General features: G+C 55.6%; 2 protein-coding genes across 6 annotated transcripts; one reads left to right on the top strand and one right to left on the bottom strand.

The window, feature by feature from the left end:
- Positions 1–297: 297 nt before the first annotated feature.
- Positions 298–8,906, top strand: FAM131A (family with sequence similarity 131 member A). 3 transcript variants are annotated; one of them, XM_032483042.1, is made up of 6 exons: positions 298–488; positions 2,655–2,797; positions 5,030–5,123; positions 5,373–5,555; positions 5,724–5,840; positions 7,161–8,906. In XM_032483042.1, the coding sequence occupies exons 1-6, from the start codon at positions 452–454 to the stop codon at positions 7,637–7,639; spliced, it is 1,053 nt and encodes a 350-aa protein (XP_032338933.1). In that variant the 5' UTR covers positions 298–451; the 3' UTR covers positions 7,640–8,906. The 3 variants fall into 3 exon arrangements, with proteins under 3 accessions (XP_032338933.1, XP_032338938.1, XP_006183292.1); XM_006183230.3 differs by lacking the exon at positions 298–488 and adding an exon at positions 1,905–2,055 and having other exon boundaries at positions 7,161–8,903; XM_032483047.1 differs by lacking the exon at positions 2,655–2,797 and having other exon boundaries at positions 334–488.
- CLCN2 (chloride voltage-gated channel 2) lies at positions 8,848–23,770 on the bottom strand. 3 transcript variants are annotated; one of them, XM_032483016.1, is made up of 24 exons: positions 22,938–23,770; positions 20,506–20,662; positions 20,233–20,364; positions 19,750–19,878; positions 19,530–19,663; positions 19,347–19,424; positions 19,186–19,264; positions 18,943–19,068; positions 18,758–18,842; positions 18,567–18,668; positions 17,599–17,683; positions 17,307–17,462; positions 16,845–16,914; positions 16,498–16,608; positions 16,062–16,275; positions 15,600–15,733; positions 15,154–15,326; positions 14,913–15,027; positions 14,609–14,682; positions 14,316–14,375; positions 14,136–14,174; positions 13,856–13,960; positions 9,539–9,625; positions 8,848–9,397 (listed from the first exon to the last, which is right to left on the bottom strand). In XM_032483016.1, exons 1-24 carry the CDS (start codon positions 23,013–23,015, stop codon positions 9,203–9,205), a joined length of 2,718 nt encoding a protein of 905 aa, XP_032338907.1. In that variant the 5' UTR covers positions 23,016–23,770; the 3' UTR covers positions 8,848–9,202. The 3 variants fall into 3 exon arrangements, with proteins under 3 accessions (XP_032338907.1, XP_032338911.1, XP_032338918.1); XM_032483020.1 differs by lacking the exon at positions 14,316–14,375 and having other exon boundaries at positions 8,859–9,397; positions 22,938–23,691; XM_032483027.1 differs by lacking the exons at positions 20,233–20,364; positions 20,506–20,662; positions 22,938–23,770 and having other exon boundaries at positions 8,859–9,397; positions 19,530–19,680; positions 19,750–19,856.
- Positions 23,771–23,868: the final 98 nt, after the last annotated feature.

The raw sequence follows: 23,868 nt of genomic DNA, 5'->3' as shown, positions 1-23,868 counted from the left end.
GAAGGCCCTGGATTTCAGGCTGTTTATAGCTGAAGCCCTCTATGGCTTCGATATCTCTCATCTGAAATAAGGGGGCCAGATGCACCGAGGTCTTCCGTGCATCCCCACACCCCGAGACCCAGTGAGTCTTTGTCCTTGCTTTGTCCCATTGGTACCCCCGTCTCTTTGGGTCTCTCCGCTGTCAGCTTTGGGAGCAGAGGACGAGCATTTTCGCTGGACTCGGCTCCAGGCTGCCCCTGCGTGGCCGTGACGTCGGCTTCGCCCCACCCTTCTTTGGGTGGTGACGCGAGTGGCCACACCCCCACGCTTACGTCACCGGCCCGGTTCCCTCTCCCGGGAGCGGTGGTGGACGCGCGGCTCCCACCCCCTCCCGGTGGCGGCCGCGGCCCTACCCTCTGCAAGGCGATGGCCCAGGCCCCGAGCGCAGGCTAGCGTGCCTGGGTGCCCGGCCATGGGCTGTATCGGCTCTCGGAGCCCGGCAGGTCAGGGTAAGAGGCGGAGGCCGGGCCCTGGTTGGGGAGTCGGGCTGCGGCTGCTCTGAGCGCGGCCCGCGGGGGGGTGGGGGCCTTGAGGAGGGGGCCGGTGTTGGAAGAGGGAGGAGCCTGCACTGGGGAGGCGGGCCCGGCAAGAGAAAGGAGCAGGCCGGAGCGGGGAGGGGGCTAAACCGACTCGGGCTCGCTCCCAAGGCCTGCTTGCCTGCCTGCCTGCCTGCCTGCCTGCCTCTGGGCTTTGCAGGGTGGACTCGTGGTCTTTCTGCCTGCATTCCCACCGCTGAGGGTGGCAGGAGGCGCACAGCCTAGGGAGGGGTGGGCAACCCTCTTCAGCCCGTGGCGACTGCCCCACTCACAATCACCCCCTTCAGCTTACACCTTTTCTCTCACTGTCCTGGGAGTGGCCCTGTGCTGGTAACTTGCTTCTCCTAGCTGTGTCCCAACCCCCTTCAGGAGGTAGCCTGCGAACGCTGGCCAAGCACCCTACTACTACAGAGTTTTTGACTAAATTTACCATCCCCTTTAGAGTATCCTGGTTGATGAAGGGAACCCGCAGCCCCATTTGGGGCACCTGTGAGCACTTGGTCACTTCTCACCTTGTACAACTGTTTTAGTTACCTTCTCCCACTCCTAACAAAAACAAAAATCACCGTACCCTGTGGAGGGAAACAGGAGCCCAAAGGGAGGCCCTCAGGGCATCCTTCCCACAATTGCTGACCCTTACTTGGGCCTTAGTTCCCATGGATGGTGGTGCACACTGGGGCCTGGCCTTAGATGTCTGAGGTGGGTCAGCCTACTTTACTCCACTGTCATGGATTTCTCCAAGCCTAAGTCCAGTGGGAACTTGTGACGTTGAGGGCTGGGTTTGGAATGGGTTCTGGGTCTTCAGGGCAGGCTGTCAGTCACACAGGCATTAGTGTAGTTGGTACTTGAGATTCTTTTGAGCTAAGACTAGCTGAGATTTGTGCTTTACTTAGGCTCCCATGAGGAATTCTGGGATTTGTAGTCTTAAATTAATCTCATGATTTTTGAAAGCTGAGAAGCAGCAGGCTGCTCTGATCCCTCTGGCCCTGCTAAAGCTTGGCATTCAGGAAGTCTTGGCTGACCTAATGACTGGTCTGAAGAGCCCTGATTAGGTACCAGCTGGGGGCCAGGAATGGCCTGTAACCTTGTGTCTTCCTTTTGGTTGGTAGCATTTCTGGGGACCACCAGCTGGCTGAGGCTCAGGGACAGAGACGGCTGCTCCAGCTAAAGGTCAGTTGTGATGTACATTGCCTCTTGGCACTGTCTAAGGGATGGGCCTCAGCTCCCACCTCCTCAAAGCCATGAGGCAGAAGTGTTCTCCTTATGTGACTAGGCACAGGTTCCAAGTGGGGAGGGGACTGGCTCCACATCCGGAGCCAAAATAGGAATAGAACTGGGAGCTGAGCCTGGAGCGGTTCTGGGCTTTTGGTTCTCTGCATCAACACAGCCAGCATGCCTATGATTTCTGTGCTGGGCAAAATGTTTCTGTGGCAGCGTGAAGGGCCTGGAGGACGATGGACTTGTCAGACAAGTCGCAGAGGTGAGATCAGGGACAGAGATGTGATTTGGGAGGTGATGGGAAGCTGAGGGGTAGGGTGCTCTGGTGGCAAGAGGAAAATTACTCTGGCTTAGATACTGGGAACCAGGCTGAAATAGGACCAGACAAGGCATCAGAAAAAAGCTTTAGGGGACTGGGGTGAAAGGTGGAAAAAATCACAGATTTGTCAGAAAAGAGTAAAGAACTGCGTACAAGCTGAGGCTGGCAAGAGGAAAGAACCAAGAGAAGGAAGGCAGCAAGCCTGCAAAAGGTCTAAGGTGGTGGTGGGGAGAGGGTGGTGATGGTGGTGGAAGAATGTGGTGTGCTTTCCAAGAGGAATAGGTAGGCTGAGAAACCCGAGAAGATTCAGAATTTTTCAAAGTTTAGGTTTCATACTTAGGGTTTTGGTGGCAGAATATATCTTGAGGAGGACAGTGGCCAATGGCTGCCACAAAATGGCCCCAGGGGTCTGAAGGTCAGGGCTGTGGAACAGGGGCTTTCAGGCTTGTGGAGAGCACCAGGTGGTTGCTTATAGTCTAGGAGGTGGGGGAATCTTGGCAGAAATGGGAGCCAAACTGAACAGCCTTTCCCCCACTCCTCAGTGGCCTCGGACCCCTCGTGGGCTGTGGAGTGGATCGAACTTCCTCGGGGCCTCTCTCTATCTTCCTTGGGATCTGCTCGGACCCTCCGAGGCTGGAGCCGGTCCTCCCGCCCTTCCTCCGTGGACAGCCAGGACTTGCCAGAGGTGCTGGGCCCTTCGTGTTGGTAGAGGGAAGGGGGGCGGCCCCCACCACCCGCATCCACACCAAGAGATTCTGTGTACTCCACCCCCGCCTCGCCAGTCTGCTTCTGGCTCTCTTTCCCTGCGAGCGGAGGCGCTATCCGGCCGGCAGGGCTGCAAGACCGCCCCCGCGCCGGTCTGCTCTGCTCGGCGCGGTGCCAGCGGGCGGGCTTGCTTGCGCCTTGGGCCCTGACGTCAGCGCATCCCGGGCCGGGCCGTATCCCGGGAGACCCTGTTGCATGGTGATGGGTTGCCAGGGTGACATACACCTTTTCTCTGGGCCTGGGCCGCAGCTGCGCGGAGCGCTGACACGGATGGCGGTGGCTGAGGGGAGTGATGGGAGGGAGGGAGAGCGAGCCAGAAAACACCCAGCAGGTGCTCCTCCCCCCAGGCCTGGCCAGAAGCTGCCGGAGCCACCTTGGGGGCCCTGTCAGCCAGGTACTGAAGGGGAGGGACAGAGGGTAGGCTTGAGGTCAAGGGGTAGGCGGAGTCCCTTTCTGAGGGGTGGAACGTAATGGAGGAGAGCTAGGAAATGCTGGGGAGGGGGCATGTGCCTCTGATTTCATTCATTCATTGAGGGAGGCGTTTGCTGGGGCTGCCAGGGGGCACTGAACCAGGTGCAGGGTGGAGGAAGGAACCCAGGTGAATCAGATTTAGGCCTTACCATCCCAAGATCCCTCAAGAAAGATGCAAAGGCAATGCTGTGATGGGGGTGGGGGCGTTGAAGAAGACAGAGAAACTGTGAACTGAAAACATAATAGGAGGTGGCACTTGAGAGTCAGGCCTTAAATGATAAGAGAACATTTTGTCAGGCAAGGCCCAGGGGAAAGTTGCTTTCCTTTGCCTGGAGGCAGGAGGGCTGCTTCCTTACCGGGAAGGTGGAGAAGTGGGCTTTTCCTGGGCAGAGGAGATCAGGGGTGGATTCCAAGCAGGCCTGGAAGGAGGCTAGGGCCTCACAGAGTGGGTTCCTTCAGTGCCTGACTGTGAAGCTTGCACTTCATTGGGCGTTGGAGGAGCCCAGAAAAGATTTTAAACAAGGACATGTTGTGACCAGTTGCACTCCAGGAAGATAATTTGTTCACATTTGTAATTTGCCTCATTCATTCAGCTTATGTGTTTTGAGAGATTACTCTGTACCAGGCACTGTGCTAAACTCAAGGGTGCAGCAGTGACTGAGAGACACTGAATTTCTCAAAGAGTTACAAACTACAAGAGCTAAGACCAACAAGTAATAAGGAAACATACGAAATAGACCATGATGGCACACACGGGGTTATGTTGATGGAGGATGGTGACTTGTTACAGACTACAGAGGGAGGATGGACAACTGGTATGGTGGCCAGGAAGGCTCTCTGAGGGAGTGGTTCAGCCAAGACCCAAAAGATGAGAAACAAAGAGCCAGACAGTCATGGGAGGTGTGTGTGGGGGTACATTTACACAACATTCTGGGCTGAGAAAATAGCATGGAGTTAGAGCTTGGGGGGACCACCACTTGTACTAATCGGGGCAAAGGGCACTGAGGGCTCACCCTTAAGGAGGGTCAGTGGCAGCGGGAGTAGAAAGGATGAGGGTTGTGTAAGAGGAAGTTTGGAGATGGAATCATTAGGTCTTAACAACAGATATGGGTCAGCAAGGCTTAGGGGAGAGCTGATGGTGATGCTGAGGCTTGGAGCCAGGCTGCAGGGGAGAATGGTGGGGTGATGCAAAGTAAGGAAGTCCGGAAGCAGGGCTGGAAATGGGAACAAAGTATTGGGTTTGGTTTTGGTCATGCTGAGTTTGTGGCCCTGTAGGCTCTAGAAACAGCTAGAATGTGGGTCTGAAAACTGAGAGGAGGAGAGGGGCAAGGGGGAAAGGACCCAGAGGAACCTGATGGCATACCCTTGTCCCTTCCTCTTCTATCTTCCCACTCCATTTACTTGCCAACCTGCTTCCTTCCCCTCTGTAGGCAGGGAAGGTGGAGAATTAGCTGCTGTTCTGCTCCTTTGGGCCTGCCCGAGTCTCCATTGCTCCCCAGGAGGACAGTTTGCTCATCCTGGCTTCTTAGTCTCTTACATATCCCAGCAGCCACTGGGACATTTGAAATACCCTGACATCTCTTCCCAGCTCCCATATCCCCTTGACGCCTTGGGTAGAGTATAGACGTGTGGGAGACGCTGCTGTCAGAGGGGCACTCACCCTCTAATGCTATCACCCAAGGTGAATGTTGGAGACACAGTCGCGATGCTGCCCAAGTCCCGGAGAGCCCTAACTATCCAGGAGATTGCTGCACTGGCCAGATCCTCCCTGCATGGTATGCATCTTTTCCCATGCTTTTGACCATTTGGTCCTTTCTTCTCCCTTTTGCCCATGCCCTTGGGGACTGTATCCTGTGAGCTCTTGCTGGGATCTTCCTTTTCCTCCCTTTCTCAGCTGAATGCCAGCCCTCTCTGCCCACCCAAAGGCATATGTGGACCCTAATTACCACCACCCTTCCACTTCCCTCCCAGATGCTCCCTGGCCTGTGCCCTTACCAGATTTCCTCACTCTGCCCCATCTCCAGGTATTTCCCAGGTGGTGAAGGACCACGTGACCAAGCCCACCGCCATGGCCCAGGGCCGAGTGGCTCACCTCATTGAGTGGAAGGGCTGGAGCAAGCCAAGTGACTCGCCTGCTGCCCTGGAATCAGCCTTTTCCTCCTATTCAGACCTCAGCGAGGGTGAACAAGAGGCTCGCTTTGCAGCAGGTGGGTACAGCAAGGGGGTCAGCCACACGTTTGTCATAGGGATGCTCGCTCTCATCTCCTTGGGCCTGATGTGGGGGTTGGAGTCTTTCCACACTCCAATGGCTCCCCTCTCCTGTGCCCAAGCCTCAGCTTTTCTCTGCTAAATGAATTCTGTGTTCTTCCTGACAGGAGTGGCTGAGCAATTTGCCATTGCAGAAGCCAAGCTTCGGGCATGGTCTTCAGTGGATGGTGAGGACTCCACGGATGAATCCTATGATGAGGACTTTGCTGGGGGAACTGACTCAGGTGAGGGGACATCCTGTGTGAGTGCTGCCAGCTGGGGTGGAATTGCCTGATAAGCCTTGTGATTCAGAGCTAAGCGTTTGTTTTGGAAGGGGAGTTCCAGAATGTCCTCAGCCTGTGGAAGGAGGAAGGGGAGGGACAGACTCTGTCCAGGTACTTCTCGACATTCCAGAGGAAGGAGGCTGTCCACGCTTATGGGTGGGCAGTCAGCAATTGGAAATGGAGTAGGTTCCTTTTCCATAGGTGCTAAGCCTCCTCTGCCGGTCTGGGAAGTTGAGCCTTGCAGTCCTTAAGAGAAAAAAAAGGCCCAGAGACCTCACTGACATCTTCTGTGCAGCTGATCTCTGGGAGGGTCTGCAGTGCCTTGCCTTTCCCTCTCAAGGCAGCCTCCTGGCTGGCTGTGGCAGCACAGCTCCTCCCGGGGCTGGGGCCCCAGACAAACAGGAAGGCTTGCTGGGCCTGGACCGCCCACAGGCCCGCTGGCTCCAGCTCAGCATCCTTGCCTTCCAGCTGAGACCTGCCTGTGGGCCTTTCCCAAGGCCAGTGCTTGCAGAGGGGACCCTGCGGGGGCCATGCAGCTGTGCAAAGGCCATCCTTTCATCTTCCATTCTCTCAACCACATGGCTGACTTTCTCTGTAGCTTCTGGGCTCAAGTCTCACAGGCCACCATCCCCCCTGACCTCTTTGCCTTTGAAGATTGCCTTCACTCACCCCCACCCCTCAAGCTAATTAACAAGTTCTCCAGGGTGGGCAATACATTAGAACAGATTGGTGACTGCTGCTGTGGTCTAGAGGGGACTGATTTGGATGCTTGAGGCCAAGGTGGAGCTGTGAACCACAAGTGTTTTTGTTTGAGTTCCAGGCTTGCTTTGACCCCCAGGATAATGATAATAACTAATATTTATCCAAGGCCACTACTAGCCCACGTGGAACCTTTGTGCAAATTAGAAAAAGGCACCCCCTTTTTGGGCAGGCACAGCCCCATGCCAGGGCATGCTACTTGGTGAAGAGAGTGAGGGCTGAATCTCAGCCTTCACTCACTGTCTTGGACAGGTTCCCCTTGTGCAGTGAGCAACCTGCACAACCATGTATGGTATCCCTGTATTCATTGCTTTCTTACTGTGTACCACTCTGTTATTCTCTCAACAGCCCCATAAGGTTAGAACCCTCAATTCACCATTAAGGAATCTAAGGCACCAAGAGGTTAAGTGACTTGCTCCAAGTTATCTAGCTCCCATGAGGGTGGAGTCTGGGGGACGTGGCCTTCGGGCTGGCCAGTTGACATGGGGCTAGCAGGTCTGTCTCCTTCCTCTCCCTCTGCAGATACGGCTGGGCAGCTGCCCCTGGGGCCTCACCTCCAGGACCTCTTCACCGGCCACCGATTCTCCCGGCCTCTGCGCCAGGGCTCCGTGGAGCCCGAGAGCGACTGCTCGCAGACCGTGTCCCCAGAGACCCTGTGCTCTAGTCTGTGCAGCCTGGAGGACGGGTTGCTGGGCTCCCCGGCCCGCCTGGCTTCCCAGCTGCTGGGCGACGAGCTGCTCCTCGCCAAACTGCCCCCCAGCCGGGAAAGTGCCTTCCGCAGCCTGGGCCCGTTGGAGGCCCAGGACTCGCTCTACAGCTCGCCCCTCACAGAGTCCTGCCTTTCCCCTGCCACCGAGGAGGAGCCAGCCTCCTGCAAGGACTGCCAGCCGCTCTGCCCGCCACCAGCAGGCAGCTGGGAATGGCAGCAGCAAGCCTCTGATGTAGCTTCTTCTGGGGTGGTATCCTTAGACGAGGAAGAGGTGGAGCCAGAGGAACAGTGACCCAAATCATGCCCGGTGGTGGCATGTGTCCCCTGGCTGCTGCTGGGGACAGAGCCTCCGTGCCCCAGCTCGGGTGAGGCTTCCAGCAGAGCTTCAAAGCCTGGAGGGCTCCTGGGAGCACTCACTCCGTTGTGTGTTTTGCATGAAAGTGTTCCAGAGGACGCAGGGGCCAGGCTGGGGGCGCATGTCCTGCCCCCACTCCTGGGGTTTGCCGGGGTTTGCCTGGGGCCCCTGGGGCATGGCTACAGCTGTGGCAGACAGTGATGTTCATGTTCTTAAATCAAAAACACCACGTACACATTTTCTCCTCAGATGATGTGAACCCCTAAGGGGGCGGTTGTGACTGGGCTGTGTGGGGTAGAGCGGGAGGGAGCCTGGCCTCCCCTGCCCCGTCCTCCTGCCTCTCTTCTCTGCTTCTCTCCTCACCTCCGAGTCCATGTGCAGTGCTTGGCAGAATCATCCCCTCCAGGGGGGCCGGCTCTGACCCTCCAGGAGCGGACAGATTGAGCCACCCCTCGAGGGCCCCTTGCCCACCTGGGCTCGTGCTGTGCTTCACCTCTCCATCGTCTCTAAATCTTCTTTTTCCTAAAGAGGGGTATGGTCTGTTCTTTCAGTGGAATCTTCTCTGGGAGGCATCAGAATGATGAAAGCCTGTACTCTCTTGGTCCTTTTCCTGGCCCCTGTGATGGGGTCTGGGCCCTTTCCCAGCCCCTTGTGGGACACAGGGGCAGGATCCTGGGGCCTCACAGCCAGCAGGCTGCCCCATTCACACAGAGCTCTCTTTAGGGTGGTGGCATTGGAAGAAGGGATGGCTCTGGTTGCCAGAGTGGAGATTTGGATGTTCTTCTGGAGAGGGCCACAAGGGGGCCACACAGTGGCCGGGCAGTTGTCTGCAGGAGTTGTGCCAACGAGGGACAGTCCTGAGGAGTGTCTCTCCTCAGGGAGGAAAGAAGGTAGTGCCTTTCTTGGCTGAATGAAAGGACAAAACTACCTTTCTAGGGGCCTCTGCCCCAGCCAGGGTATTGATGAACAAATGGTGATGGCCACTGCAGATCCTGCATTCCATGGACTGCGGGCTCTGGAGTGTTACAGCCGTGGTGGGTGTGGGTGGCTGCTGAAATTTGGAGCCTTGTAGGCTTTGGCAGGTGAGAGGGCCCAAGGTAAGAACAGAGCTGATGGGCACAGGCATTCTATATATAAGTGGCTCATTAGGTGTTTATTTTGTTCTATTTAAGAATTTGTTTTATTAAATTAATATAAAAATCTTTGTAAATCTCTATATACATCTGGTCATTGGAGGTTCCAGTATAAACCCATCTTAGTTCTACCCCTTCCCCCCTCAAAGGGGGAGCAGGGGTCACGTGACCCTTTCCCCATCCTGCTGGGCAGTGCTGATCTTCCTGCCCTTGGGACACTTGCTGCAGGTAGGCACTGGGTCAGATTCCAGGTAGGATGAGCCACGAGAAGCTAGCACCCCACGTCTGGAAGCGGGGCTGGTGCTCCCACTTTCCCAAGGCAGGAGGAACAGGAGAGGTGTAGGATCCGGGCTGCCCTTCCAGGGGATCACTGGCACTTATCGTCGCTGTCAGAAGGGCTGCCCTCCCGGGGGAGGCCATGGCGGGAGCGGGGTCCCCAGAGTGCATGCACCTCAGTGGTCTCTGTGTCGCTGCTGCTGGTGGCACTGTCACGGAAGCTGGCAAGGGGTGGCCGGACTTTCACACCCTGTGCTGTGACAGAACCCTCGATAGCCTTCCGGAGCTGGAAAGATGAGAGGGTCAGATGTGTGGACTTGGAGCTCCCTGCTCAGACTCCTCCCCAGCACTTCCCCAGGTGAGCAGGACATATGCCTCCATGCCTTTTTGGATGTGGAAGTGGCTTTGATGGCCACTATCATCTCACCTCCTTTAGGGTGACGATTCCAATGAGTCTGCCAATACTGGTGACATAAGCGTGGTCCACTCCCAGCAGTGAGAAGATGGTGTGCGTCTGTGGGGTGGAGAAAAAACACATTGGACTTGATGTGTGAGGGGACAGCTCTAAATTACAGGCCAGAGGGACCCAGGAAGGTGGTGGTAGGGAGTAGGAGGGGTGCCATGGATGGTGAGGGGAAGGGGACGGGCCCACTGGAGGAAAAAGAGGAATAATGAGAGTGTTTCTGTAACCAGGCCTCAGAAACTCGATACTGGGAGTGTTTATGTTGCTTATGTTGATGGAGCAATCCTCGTCCCACGTTAGAAAGGACAGAGGAGGGAATGACTTGTTCAAATCCAGCATCTAATGACTGGCCAGGCACTGGGTTAGGTCTTAGGTCTTTCTTACTTTAGCATTTAATTTCAGTAGTATCCTGAGAAGTAAGTATGATACCGATTCTATGGGAGAGGCAGCATGAGGCTGAGTGCTGAAGTGACCGCTCAGGGTCATTGGTAAGAAGTGGTCTTGCAGCCCAGGTCACTTGTCATCACACTATAGAAGGAGGAAGCACAGCCCTGGTTGTCCTGTGCAGATGTCCGATTAGTCATGGAGATACCCGGGACGGAGGTTCCACACACCCCACAACCGCTTAGAGGTACTGGCCCTGAATCCTGTGCCTCTAGCCCACCTCAGTGGCTGACACACGTTTCCCATTTGGAATCCCTTTACCCTGGCTTTGACATCTCAGTCTTGGCCTGCAGCACTCTGCATCTCTCATACAGGTTGCTTTTTCTGGGGCCTATGTAGCACCCAAGGTCCTTTTGACATATACCTTGCAGTCCAGGGGGATAACAGTTGCCCCCATCCCCCCATGTTTTTCTTGCTTTGGGCCCTCCAAGCTTTCAGATGTAATCACCAAGGGTTCAGAAACTACCAGCCAGTTCCCCTTGTGCTCTAAGTGGATTTTCTTGGGCCAGATGTCTTGAAAAACACTCTACTGACTCAGCAGTTCCTGGAATTTTTGGCCTATCATTTATCACACTGTTTTGAGTTTAGTTGTAAACCTTTTGGCTTAATGTTTGAATCAAAATGGGCATTAATAACCCAGCTTCTTGAGTACCAGTTACTAAGAACTCATTGTAATCATCTTAGCACTTTAGAAATGATTTCTTATACAGTTGCTAAATCCTTTACTAAAGGACTTCCAGAACTTTCTTAACTTTCTTCATCTGTGGCATGACTACTTATAAAAGGAGCTAGAAGTTCAGTTTTAGAATGAGCTTTTCTGTGCTCCTTTGCTACCTATGTCATAACTGTCATGTGGTTAGTGAGCTCCTCCTCATATCTGACTTGAATCCTATGTGCCACAAGTTAACATGCTGTTGTTTTAAGAGTTCCTGTTTCACTAATCCCTTGGCCTTGCCTTCTTCTGTTTTAATAATCCCTCTCATCTTCTCCCAAGGATTCTACTAAATAGTTCCCCTGGATTTGCTGTTCTTCACAATCCTGATCAGAGTGAGCTTCTGGCAGATTATAAGTTAAGCCTTTTAGGTTTGCAAATCACTTGTCCCATTAAACCTTACTGATCTACTTTCTGAACATCCTGGCCATTCTCCCCAACTCCCTCACAATCCTCACCAGGAGGGGCCGCAACCTCCTACTGGGCTCTGCTTCCTGTCCTACTTCCCTCCAACTTGGCTCTGCCATCCTAAGAGCTTTCCCAAACTTGAGTTAGACCCTAGACTCCCCAGCATGGCCCATAACACACTTCCTAAGCCCACTCCAGCCTGTCTTCCCAGCCTCAGATGCTGCCAGGCACCCCAGCTTCCAGCCTCATATAATCACTCATCCTTTTCTGAAAACATCCGTCTCTTCCACACTTCAGCCCTTCCTGCATAATACCATCTTTTAAAGTCCCCTGCTGTTCGCCTCTCAGTAAAAGTAGTAGCAGTAATTCCTAACATATGTTGGATACGTACTATGTGCCAGGCACTGTTGAAAGTGCTTCATACGTTATCAATGCTAATCCTCAGAAAAACGATACAGGTTCAAGGATCCCATTTTACAGATAAGGAACGTGAAGCACAGAGAGGCTAAGAAATGTGACAAGGTTAAAAAGCCAGCTACCACGTGGTAGAGCGAGAATTCGGTTCAAACCACTGGCCTCCTGCTGGCACTCAACCCCTCCCCCACCCCAACTGCTGCCCTGCAGGTGGCCCTGAATGAATGAGGTGCTCGGCTAGGCTAGTACGGGGAGGTCCAGTTGCACAGGCTCCTAAAACATCTCCAGTGTATTCTCTCTCCCCTCTCAATGTTCCTTTCTTGGACTTAATTGGGCTACTACTTACTGACTCCTCAGGCCGGCAAGGACATTGTGACTTCTCATCTTTTATGTTCTTATCGCTTCCAGTTCTTTATACTTTTTTTAGTTGGTTCCTCAAAGCCTTCTTTTCTTCCTCTGATTTTTCAAGTTTGTAACAAACACCTACTTTGTTTTTTTCATTTTAATTTAATTAGACACCAGGGAGCCCATTGGAGGGCTCGTACTTCTTGGGCTTGGGAACAGTTAATTGACAGGGAGAGGGACAGTGTGGCCTTCTGAAAGACTCCTGGGATAGGGGCCAGAAAATCTGGCCTCTGGGCCTGACTCCACCATACTGACTTGGGCAAGTGACCTCCTCACTGCCTTAGTTTCCCCATGTATTAAAATGGTTAAATCTACAGGCTTCTGTTGGGGAGGATATAGCTCAGTGTGAGAATGTTTGGTTAGCAAGTACAAGGTCCTGGGTTCAATCCCCAGTACTTCCATTAAAAAATAAATGAATAAATAAACCTAATTACTCCTCCCACCCCCCAATTTTTTAAAAAGCTATTAAAAAATCCACAGGCTTTTGGGTCAGACCATCTAGGATTCCAGGCCTGGTTCTGCTACCTACTAGCTGTGTGACCTTGGGAAACCTGCTTAACCTCTCTGAATCTCAGTGTCCTCATCTATAAAAACTGGAATATCACAATAACCATCAGTTTGGTTGTGAGGATTAAATTAAACATGTGAAGCACTTAGCCCACTGCCTGGCACATAGCAGACACTAAAAAAATGTCAGCATCATCATCATCATCATGCAGTGTTTGAAGATTAAGTAAGATGATGGAAAAGCTTTAGAGGTCTTAGGAAGAAAGGCTTTAAATAAAAGTATTATTTAAATACAATGTATTATTCACAGGCCTATCTTCTTTTTTTCTTGCAACTGCACTGCAGTTCCCCACTCACTTTGATCCAAGGTTTTTACCCCAAGGTTTATAAGTGCCTTTATTACCTTTTGCTTTTTGTTGTCGTCCCGTCCTTCCTGCCCCAGCCTCTGTTTGTCTGTCCTAGGCTGGCTCTTGGGCACAGCTTGCGTCTAAGCTAGCTGCCCAAGTTGCAGACCTTGGGAGTATCTCCCACCTCTGCACCTTCCCAACCCCATGCCTCAGAAGCTCGCACATTAAGTCAGTCAGCAATTTAGCTAAACCCCCCAGGTTTCCACCCTAGCAGCCTGCTGGGTGTGCCCATACTCCCTGCCTTCACTTAGAGGCCTGAAGGTGCCCAATGATGCCAGCCACCCCTTCTTGGGGAGCCCCTGAGGTAGTCCTCCAAAGAAAGCCCCCACCCTCCATCGGCATCAGCCTTACCCCCCAGCAACCTGCCTTGACACCAATTTTCTCCCCATTTATGCAGGCTGTCTTGCCCTTCTGCTGAGCTATCTTCCTGTGTCCTTACCAGTTTTTCCTTTGGCCTACGTTAAGTCAGACTTTCTGGGGTCTGACATTCCAAGCCCCCCACTAGGCACTTCTCATCTTTGTTTATCTTTTCTCCACAGTGTCTCCACCCCTACGTAGATGTTTGTTAGCTTGTTTATTAAATTTTCTTATCCTTCTTGTTTCTCATCCATTTTTTTCAGTGTGGGTGTATCAGCTTTGTTGGGTGCTGGCAGCCTCCTGCCCAGCTCTGACCCTAGAGGGTCAGAGGCCTTTTGGCTTCCACCCAGCTCAAGCCCTGTCTTTGCTGCTTTGGTTCAGAGTTCCCTAGGGGTAAGGCTGAGCAGAGGAAAAATGATGCCTGGCTCCACCGTAGGCAGGAAGAGGCTAAGGGGCCCTGGCTCCTAACCTCCCATGGTTTGAAGCAATGTGTTTGAAAAACATCTTAGCACAGAGCTCTCTGCTGTCTCTTTTCTCCCCACTGGCTTGAATCTAAACTTGTGGGAGGATCTAGATCCCCACTCTTTGCTCTTGAGAGCCGAGGCAGCCCTGGCCCTCTGGCCCTACCTTGTGCAAAGAGGTCCGTTCCACCAGCTGGAAGGGAGCAGGGTCAATTTTGCAGTCACTGAAGTTGACAGGTTCATCAAGTTGCTGCTCCTCCCACTCTAGAATCTGAGGGGACAAGACTAGGGGGGTTAGGGAGAAGGTGCCAATAGCTGTTCTCACCTCCCTAAAAGTTGACTTGCCCTTTTACCTATCCCATGGTCCCTCCCACAGGGACAGTAGCCAAGGTGATGACTGAACACACCCAGGAAGAAACAGAGTCCAGAGTCCAGTCACACCTTACCTCCTCAGGGGTCATCTCGCCTTCCAGGTCGGAGTCGCTCTAGGAGAGAGGAAGGAAGGTTGGCACCTAGGGGCTGGGGAGGTGGCTGTATCTCCCCAGCTCAGGGGAGGCTTGCCCGGCCTAGACCCTGGCCCTCCCTGTCTAGTGCTTCTGAGCTGCAGGCAGAAAGGGAGCACTCACCGCCAGGGAGATTCGGACCCGCTTCAGCTTGCGCTTGTCACATTTTTCTGACTTCTCCAACTTTGTTAGAGCCAAACCAGAGAGAAGAGGAGTTGATGTTATAGGGAGGAGGGAGGTGAGGGAAAGTGGTGGGCCAGGAGGAAGGGCACACTGCAGGGACAGAGCTGGTATTTAGGAGGGCAGATGGGCCAGGAGAATGGAGGCAGGCACTGCAGGGTTAATGGAGAGGTGGTCTCAGCATCAGAGAGAGAGCTGGAAAGAAAGAGCCAGATGGAGAGGCTCCAAACACTCACCTCTGAAGCAGCCTCGGTGGGTGGACTGCCACAGAAGAGGCTTCTGAGGGCAATGCCTGCCTGCTCCATGTTCCCTGTGTTCCCAAACACAAGGACCCGAGGGCAAGGTCATCTTTGCCAGAAAGGACCAGGAGAGGTGAGAAGGGCAAGGGGAGAGGCGTCCCAGTTCGACTCCTAGCCCATCTGGACAGCATCTTAGCTGGGATGTGCTCCAGTAGAAAGGCTGGGCAGGGATCCTAGTGGGTCTCAGGGGCTGGGCTCTGGCTCTGTTGGAGGACACAAGGCTAGCAGGAGATGGGCTCACCTGTGGGACTCTCCTTGAGGTCTGTGGTGTTGCTGGGGCCCCTCTTGAGAGCAGGCTTCAGGGGCTTGTGCATCTCCCCCAGGGCTGCAGGGAAGCCTGAGTCCTCTGTGTTCACCTGCACAGACACAAAGGCGTTGGGGAGCCTGTGGCCCCAGACCACCTCTATGTCACCCTCTCAATCAGTCTACACAGTGACATTTAGGAAGTCTGGGTGCCTCCACCGTGGGCCTTTTCCCCTCACCTGGAAGCGGACAGAGGTCTCAGGGCTGGGGGGATTCTCCTGATCAGAGGGTGAGGCGGTCTGGGCAGTGCGGCGCTCCTGCATGTACTGCCGCCGGCGGGCTGGGCTCAGTTGGGCCCCCAGCAATGCCACCACCTGCGAGCGTTCGATGGAGCCCAGGAGGATCATGGACTCTGGATGGAGCAGGTGGGAGGGTTCAGGAGCCGTGAATGAGGCCCTCTTACCCTCTGGCCTTCTCTCACACTCAGCATGGGGCCTTGGACACAGGCCACACATTCGAGGAAACCCTGGCTGGCAGTGCTGGCTTACTCCCTTTGAAACCAAGGAGACTTGTCCTGAGCTCCTGCCCCGCCCATTTCTTGAGCAGCGACCCTGGGAGATGACCCTGACCCTAGGAGATGACCCTGTTAGATGACCCTAGCACCTGGGCCCCCTCCTGGTCTCACCAGGGGACTCTACTAGGGCCAACATGCGACCCTTGGTCCTGTGCAGTGCCAACCGCAGGTCCCGGAAGGTGCAGCTGAGGGCCACGTGGGGAACATCCCGAACCATGATGTCCTCCACTCGCACCCGGTACTGCCTGAGGGCGGAGAAAGGCACTTGGTTTGCGGTCAGCATGGGGAGGGTAGCCGGAGCACAACCATCCCAGGGCCATAAGGAAAGCCTCAAAGCCTATGAGGAAAAGGGCTAAGCATCAAGGAGTACCCACTGACTTTATTCTGATCAGGTGGGCCAGCCATTGCTCCCCCAGGGAGTGGACAAGGTCAGCTCTGACTAGGAGGGAGCAGGGTGGCTGATCTCCCAGCCTCACTGGCTGAGGACCTTCTTGGAGGTGGGTGTGAGGGGGTCCTAGGATGCCTTCTGCCCCTCCCTCACCCCCCACCCCCCCATCACCCAGTCCTTCGTACTGGTGGCGGCCCCAGCCCAGCTCAGGCAGATAGGGCAGTTTCTTGATTCGGATGATGCTGTCATAGAGTGAGGGCTGTAGGCTCTGGGCAACGGCGTTGGCCAGGATGACGGCGATCATAACAGGCAGGATGTGGGCGATCTGGCCTGTGAGCTCGAACACAATCACGGCCGTGGACACTGTGTGTGTCACTGCTCCTGCCAGTGCAGCTGCCCCTGGGGACAGCCACACTCAGTCTCTCAGAGTGCCCAGGTCCCAGATGACCCTCCCCACCCAGACACAGTCCTGTAGGACCCCTTGGGGCCACTCAGTACAATTCTGGGGAATGGGTTTCTGCATCTGAAGGAAGCCTAGTTTCTGCCAGCAGGGGGCACCAAAGCCTCAGGCCCTGTGCCCTGACGAGTTTTCCAAGACAGACTGGGACCAGGAGCACTCACCCACCACTGCATAGCCTCCGGGCACAATCCGGTAAGTGCTGCTGTCTGTGTGAATCCCATCTGGGAACCAAGCAGCCATGCTTTCGCCCACCAGACGCCCAAATGCTGCTCCTTCAGGGAGGGGGGTGGGAAGAGAAACAGGTAGTGGAGGGGGAGGGCAGGGACACTAGGAAGAGAGAGGGTCAGAGGGTAGGGAAGGGGCCAGTGGGTCATTCAGTGCAGAGGACTTCCCTGCAGGGGTCGGGGTTGGGGCTGGGGCTGGACCAAAACCCATTCCCAGGTAGAGAGGGGATGGACAGGAGTGGCCAGAGGGTGCAGGCTGGGAGAATAGGCAGCTGAGGACTCACCAATGACAAAGACAGGCATGAAGGCCCCGCAGGGCACTGGGATGGTGGTGGCCAGTGCAGACATCCAGAACTGCAGGCAGGAGGCCGTTCAAACAGGGAGAGGTGCCACCTGGCCCCAGGCAGCCCCCAGCTTCACCCCAGAAGCCTACCTTCCTTATTAGTCAGGCACAAACGTCCCAGCTATCTCAGAATCCCCCAGAGGTAAAGAAAAAGGGAAGGACTCCGGAACCAGGTGGCTTGGGTTCAAATCTTCACTCTGCCATCTAGCTGTGTGACTTTGGGCCAGTTACTTAACCGCTTTCTGCCTCAACTTCCCATCTTTAAAACAAGGGTACTTAATAGTACCTTTGTCAGAGCATTGTGGTGAAGCTTAAAGGGAGTTAATATTTGGAAAGTGCTTAGATTGTGCCCGGCATAATCATAGTAAGCCTATGTTGGGTATATATATGTAAACAGCCCCACCTTCATGAGAATGAAGATGACCAAGGTGAGGAAGACGTTGGCGCGTGGTGGGCTCCAGGCCTGTGAGGTTCCGGGTGGCTCTAGCTCCTCCATCAGACCCTGGCGGACCCATGTCCGGTTGTCAAACAGGGTGACCAGTGTCTCTTTCTGTGAGAGCTATAGATGGACAGGGTTCCTCAGGCTGGGGAACTGACAAGATGAAGGGAAGGGGCCCACAGGAGAGCAAGGGCTGTTGGATTTAGAAGGGACGCATCCCAAGAGAAAACACAATTCCTGTTCTTCCTGGGGTTACCTGTCCGGCCATGAACTGTCCAAAGCCAGGCGGAAAGGTCAGAGTAGAGATGAGCAGGGTCACCAGTGCCGGGAAGAGCAGGCGTCTAGAGATGTAGGTTTCACAGCATCAAACACCTACTACAGACTGGTGATAGGTTTGGGTGCCCTCCCATACCTCAGGGCCGAGGCCATAGGAGAGCCTTCGCTCTTACATAAAAGGACACAGTTCTGAGAGAAGACCCTCTTTGCTGTTCATGATATGATGGCCCTGAGGGTGATGGCCATCCAGGGTTATAATGAGCCCAAATGCTTTTCTGCTGGCTCCTGACTCCCTAAGTGGGCAGCAGCAGCAGAAAATCCATCCCCAGCCCTCTCTGGACAACTGCCGAGCTGCAACTCCTCCCCCATCAGAAACCCCAGCTGAAGAGCTCATTATGTGAGTGTGGAGAAGTTTCTGCCTCCATCTATTTCTCTGTGGTGACATAAGAGTGAAGGCCAGTGTTGAGGAAAGCTCAGGTCACATGAAGTTGACCAAAGGTGCCCAAGGGAGCAGGTTCTATTGGATGCCCTTTCTCTGAAGGATATCAGTCCCAACAGAAGTCATGTCACAGGACTCCCCACTCCCAATCCTCAGGGTCATGACTGAGAGAGCTGTGCTTCAGAGACAAATCCACAGGGGAGGAGGTAAGGCCCAAACAGCATCCAGGGAGCACTGTTCTCCGGGCCAGGCCAAGGGCCTCAAGGAGGCCTTAGTCTTTCACCCAAAATGCCCTTTCCCACTGACTAAAACTTCAAATACATTTCAGGTGATTCAAATAAAAGCCGAAGTGTTCAATCGCCTGGGAGACACCATTGGCTGATTTTCTCAATGGAATGCCTGTTTATTTGACTGGGCCACAACTTGCCGTTTCAGTCTCACCACTTTCCCCGGTCACCCGCCCCACCCATGATGCTCACACAACCCAAAGTGGGCCAGAGTCAACTCACTTCTTCATGAGGAAACGGTTGATGGTTTTCTGCTTCCGCATCACCTGCACAATCTTCCGGTTCAGGTAGACAAAGAGCGCTCCCCCGAAGCCACTAGCAATACTGGAGAGGGAAGAAGCACCTGGGTGAAAGGAGGTCTTCTCTCATTTACCTCCTCCTCTCCAACTTACCCCACTCCCTCAGCTCCTCACCCAATGACAGCAAAGGCTGGCAGCTCCTGGAGGTCGAAGGGGAAGTCGAGCCGGAACCGGGTTTTGAATAGAGCCGTAATGGTCTCTGAAGGGAAGCAGAGTAACAGAGGAAGGTGGGTGCAGCCACGAGAGTCTCCAACCCCCAGCCATCTCGGGGGCTCCCCTCATGCCTCAGGTCCCCTCACCTTCATCGCGGTTCCAGACTGCCAAGACGCGGAAGATGAAGGCACTGAAGGTGGCAGCAAAGAAGCCCCGCCAGTAGTTTCGCACTGCGAAGAAGGTGGAGGTGACCTCGATGCTGAACAGCACACCTGCGGTGCAGGGAGAGCACCACTTGAGGCCGTGGCCTGGCCTAAGGTTGCAGATGCAGATGAGAGGGGCAAAGGAGGCAAGGCCAAGGGCAGGGCTGGGCTGGCCTGACTGCCTACCCCCAATGGGTGCTGCAAAGCAGCAGCCCACTCCCACAGCACAGGCGGCAGCCAGCATCTCTGTGTTCCGGGATTCATTCTGGTGAGAATGGTAGAAAGGGGAGTCAGTGTGGGCTCAGCAGCCCACCCTTCCCTCTGCCTCCTCCCAGGGTCCCCCTTACCTCATAGATGCCCCCAAATAGGGAGAGGAACTTGCTGAGGAGGGCGGCACACATGCTTGCAATATGCACAAAAGGGCCCTAGGGGGTGCGGGCAGGTGGTGAGTGTGGAAGGGGCACCCCCTGATCTTGGTCTGGCTTCCTCCTCCTTTGGGGGGGCTCCCTTGTTCCCCACTCTACACTCACCTCTTTGCCAAGGGGCATCCCGCTGCCAAGGGCACAGGTCAGCCCGATGACCTTAGCTACAAAGGTTTTGAGGGTGAGGTATTCCTTCAGCACCACTCCCCGCAAGATGGTCTTCATCTCGGGGATGCCGGACCCTGGAGAGGGTACAGTCCTAGGAGAGTCACTTGATATGCCCGTTTCAGGAGGTCCCATCTTGCCCTCGCTTTCTCTCCTACTGTACCGACAGCCTGAGGAGCCAGGATCTGTGTGAATCCAGCTGAGAAAGTGATGAGGACGACGGGGTAGGTGACCCAGGCCAGGTACTGGAGCAAGAGGCTAGTGTTCAAGCCCCGGGACATCCACTGCTGAGCTGTGGGGAGAGGATGTGCTACTGGAGCTCCGATGTGCATACCCAGGCCCTGCCTGGCCACTGATGTACTGATGTGACAAGCTGTCCCAGGGAATACCACACGGAACCCGGGCACAAGGGGTAGAGAGGAGGCTGGGGACATTCACTGGGACAAAGATCACTACAGGTAAGAGGGTCAGTTGGACAAGGGAAGGAAGAAGTTGTGGGCTATGGGAGAGGCAATGATCATGCCTGAAGACGGGGCAGTAAGGCTGTCCAGAGGGAGTGGCCAGTGGCCAAGATACTTGGACAAGTGTGGCATGGAGGAAGCAGATGGGTTCTTCCCAGCACTCCCCCGCCAGCCCTTGTCCTCACCCTGCAGGCAGGCAGCGATGGCATAGTCCATGGCCCAGCTGACCAGTGCCATGACGAGCCCCAGCAGGACCAGGAAGATCCAGTCTTCACCAACCCTGGACACTAGGAACTTATGGCAGTGTACGGTGCAGACTGGGAGCAGGGAAGGGAAGAAAGGGGAGGCTGGCACCGAAGTGGTCCTCCCTCTGTCCCCCTCCCCTATGGGCAGCTATAGTGGTCTCTGATCCCCTCAGCACAGCACAGCCAAGTTCCCTGCCCCAACCCAGGTCTCACTGCGGCATCGGGCACAACGGCTCTGTCCATATTCCAGGAGCTCTGGGGGAGCCCGAGGGGAAGGTGGACCCCTCCAGGGCTCAGGCCCTCCCAGGCGGATCCGAGCAGCTTCCTCTTTGGCAAAGGCCCCAAGGTCCTGAGTATACCGGCCATACATCTGAGCAATAGAGGAGATGGGGGTTAGCAGGCATGGGCTGAGTGGGGATGTAAGGGAGAGCTCCTGGGGCCTCTACTCCCCTTCTCCCAGCTCCCACATTATACCCTTCTTAAACCCACAGTCCCTACTTCGGCTTAGGGTGTGGGAACAATGCACACTGCAGACTGTGGGGGCTGTCCTGGCTGGAGTGATGGAAACAGCCAAGGTACAGGGACACAGCTCTGGGGGTGGCAGAATAATCGGTCCTCTTCTCACAGGCCTGGGGTGGTACTGCGTAGGAGGAGAACTGAAGAGGAGTGGGAGGGAAGGCTCCAGAGGAGGAAAAGATGGAAAAACCTAAGGCAGTCTGAAAGTGGGAGGAGGGAAGGTCAGAGAATAAGGGATGGTCAAGGACACATGGGTAACAATAAGGGCCTCAGGGAACTGGGGGCAGCTGCGTTGGGCCTAGGAACAGGCGGGGCCCCAATCCTTATCACGTTCCTGCTGGGCCTCTGGCCTGTGACCGACTCAGCTGCACCCCTCCCACCCACCCTAATCCCCTTGTCCCCTTTCTCCACCCCCACCCCCCACCAGCCTGCCTACCCAGCTGGGAGTGGAAAGTCTCTCTGGGTGGGTGGAGAGTGCTTGGTGGTCTCAGCACCACTCTGGAGCTGCCCTGAGTCCAGTGGCGGGCTGGGGGACAGCAGAAGCTGATGGCTGGGCTGTGACTGTAGACACTGGGGTGATGGGACGGGAGAGTGGCTGAGCCATGGCTAGACCTGCCAAGCTGGGCGTGTGTTGGGGGGTGGGGAGGAGTAGATTCCGGCTGCCACCCGCAGAGCTTCGGGACACAAAGGGCTCCTGTTGGGGCTGGGGTGGGGGTGCAGAGGGAGGGAAAGATAGAGACACAGAGAGAGAGAGTGATAGAGAGCAGGGAGAGGGAGGAAAGGGAACCAGAGACAGGAGGAAGGGGGAGACGAGAGGCCGGGGGAAGGGGCAGAGAAGAGAAAGGAGACCAGAGAGGCAGAAGGGAGGGGGAAAAGAGAGAAAGTAGAGTATAAAGAGGCACACTCAGCGAAGGAGGGGGAGGTGAGTGTGTGAGAGAAAGACAAAGGAATTGGAAGGACAAGGGGGAGAGGCTGAAGCAGAGAGTACTGGGGAGAGAGCTTGACCCTGAGAACTCATTCCAGAGATAGAGACCAGGCGAAGGAGATGGAGAGGTGGTTGGTGTAAAGATAGACACGATTTCAGAGGCCAGGTGCCTGGCTTCCTTGGCCAATGCCCCATTCTTGGTCTGTGTAAATTGACAGACACTTTCCACCCTATGCAAAGGCTTACCCCTCTACCCTTGCTCCACCCCCATCCCTGCCACCTCTCCTTGTCATCCTGTTTCATCCAGTCACTATCTTGTAACTGGGCACCTCCCAGCCTCAGTTATAGCCCAGGCCCCCTCCTCCTGAAGCGATTCCTTCCCTGCCTCCTTCCTGGGCAAATTCCAGCCTGCACTGATAAAAAGGAGCTACAGGGCCCACTCCCTTCCCTAGACTTTGGGTCCCCCACCCCAATGACACAAGCAGGAGCAATAAGTTTCTCAAACACTGAGTTACAGTGGTGGCCATGAGTCAGCTCAAAGCCCCAGGACCCCTGCTTCTAATGATGTTAAGGGACGGTCCTGGGGTGAGTAGGGGCTATATACCCAGAGTCAGCATGGACAAAGGTCCCAATTCCCACACCCATTCCTGCTTTACCCATTCTCCATAAAACTCCTGTCCCTAAGGTGGCAGGCCACATTGTCCCAGAGAATTGACCAAAGGGTTCCTGGAGTCAATGCTGGGTTGCCAGACCCCAGGAGTAAGGGCCAGGGCTGGGTTTGGGTCTGATTATCCTTCTATGCACATCGCAGAGACAGAAGGAACGTCTTGGATGGTGGAGATAGGAGTGTACAGAAAGTTCAAGGATGTGAGTGGTCTGGAAAATGATAGTGGGGTGCTGAGACTTGGACCCAGGTGGTAGTGGGGAGGAGCAAAGAAAATGTTGGAGGGTGGGTAAAGGGCAGGACATCTGGAACTAGCACCTGAAGTCCTTGTCCTCTGCAGGCCCCCAGCCTCGGCCAGAAACCTGCAAGCAGCTTTCCACCCCTTAGCCCTCCAGCCTCTCAGGCCCTCAAGCCTCAGTTTCCCCAGCTTAGAGGGCTGGAGTGGGATAAGGCTGGGCCCCAGGACCTCGCGCTTCTACGGGTAACCAGGAGCAGCGGTCCAGGAGCACATTCCTCAGGGCTCCGCTCGGCTTCACTTACCAGGGTCTGCTCGTACTGCAGCGCCCGCGGCTCCATCCCTTCCTCCGCCACCCCCGCCGCTCCCGCGGCAGCCGCCATCTCCGCTCACAGCCCTCTGGCCTCCCGCGGCGGCTCGGGCTCTGGCCCGGACTCGACTCCCGACCCGCGGAGCCTGCGCCCACACCCGTCCCGTTCCCGCAGCCCGGACGGCCGAGTGCAGAGTGTGGCGGGCCCCGGGCGGGCGCCGCTGGCGGAGCCTCCCGCTCGCGTCCCCTCCTCGGCGGGCGGGCCGAGGGCGGTGCCCTCCGTGCTGCTCCGCCCGCCGGCCCATCCACAGGAGCCGGCCTAGCCCGGCCGGGGTCCAGGTTGGGGCCGCCTCCCAGGCTCCGGAGAGGCAGCAGGGGGCGCTTGGAACGCGCGAGCCCGCGCCCGCTCTCCGCAGAGGCCGGTGATTGAAGAGGGGAGTCCGGGGCCAGAGCCGAGGCGGGTCCTCCAGCACGTGCAGGGGCCTGGCCAGGCCGGGTCTGCGGCTCCCTGCGCCTGGGCGGGAGGGGACTGAAGATGCCGGGCCCAGTAAGGCCTGAGCCCGGGGGCTGCAGAGCCGTCTCAATCAGACTTTGGGGCCCAATCTCTCTCTCAGGAGTGGCTCCCTCTCTTGCTTCTCCGGCGGGGCCAATGGCCCAGACCAGCTTGGCCTGGCCCCTCTGCTCCGTCGAGGGGTGAGAAACAAAACTAGAGGGACTTGGAGGGGGACGCTAGGCCCAGAAGGGGGTGCTTGGAACTGGGACCCTCGGTCTTTCTCACCCCCTTCCTTTCTCCTTCCCTTCTTTGCGGCTCCCCCAGGGAGCAATCTGGCCGGCAGAGTGTGCGGGGGCGGGGTGGTGGGTGGAGGTGGGGAGGGAACGGCAAGGGGTGAGGCCAGAGGGAAGGGAGGTCTAGGTGCCAAGGAGGC

Source organism: Camelus ferus, chromosome 1, assembly GCF_009834535.1.
Source record: "Camelus ferus isolate YT-003-E chromosome 1, BCGSAC_Cfer_1.0, whole genome shotgun sequence".
Lineage (NCBI taxonomy): Eukaryota > Metazoa > Chordata > Mammalia > Artiodactyla > Camelidae > Camelus > Camelus ferus.
Note: the sequence above shows the minus strand (reverse complement) of the source record. Positions and strands in the feature narration are given on the sequence as shown.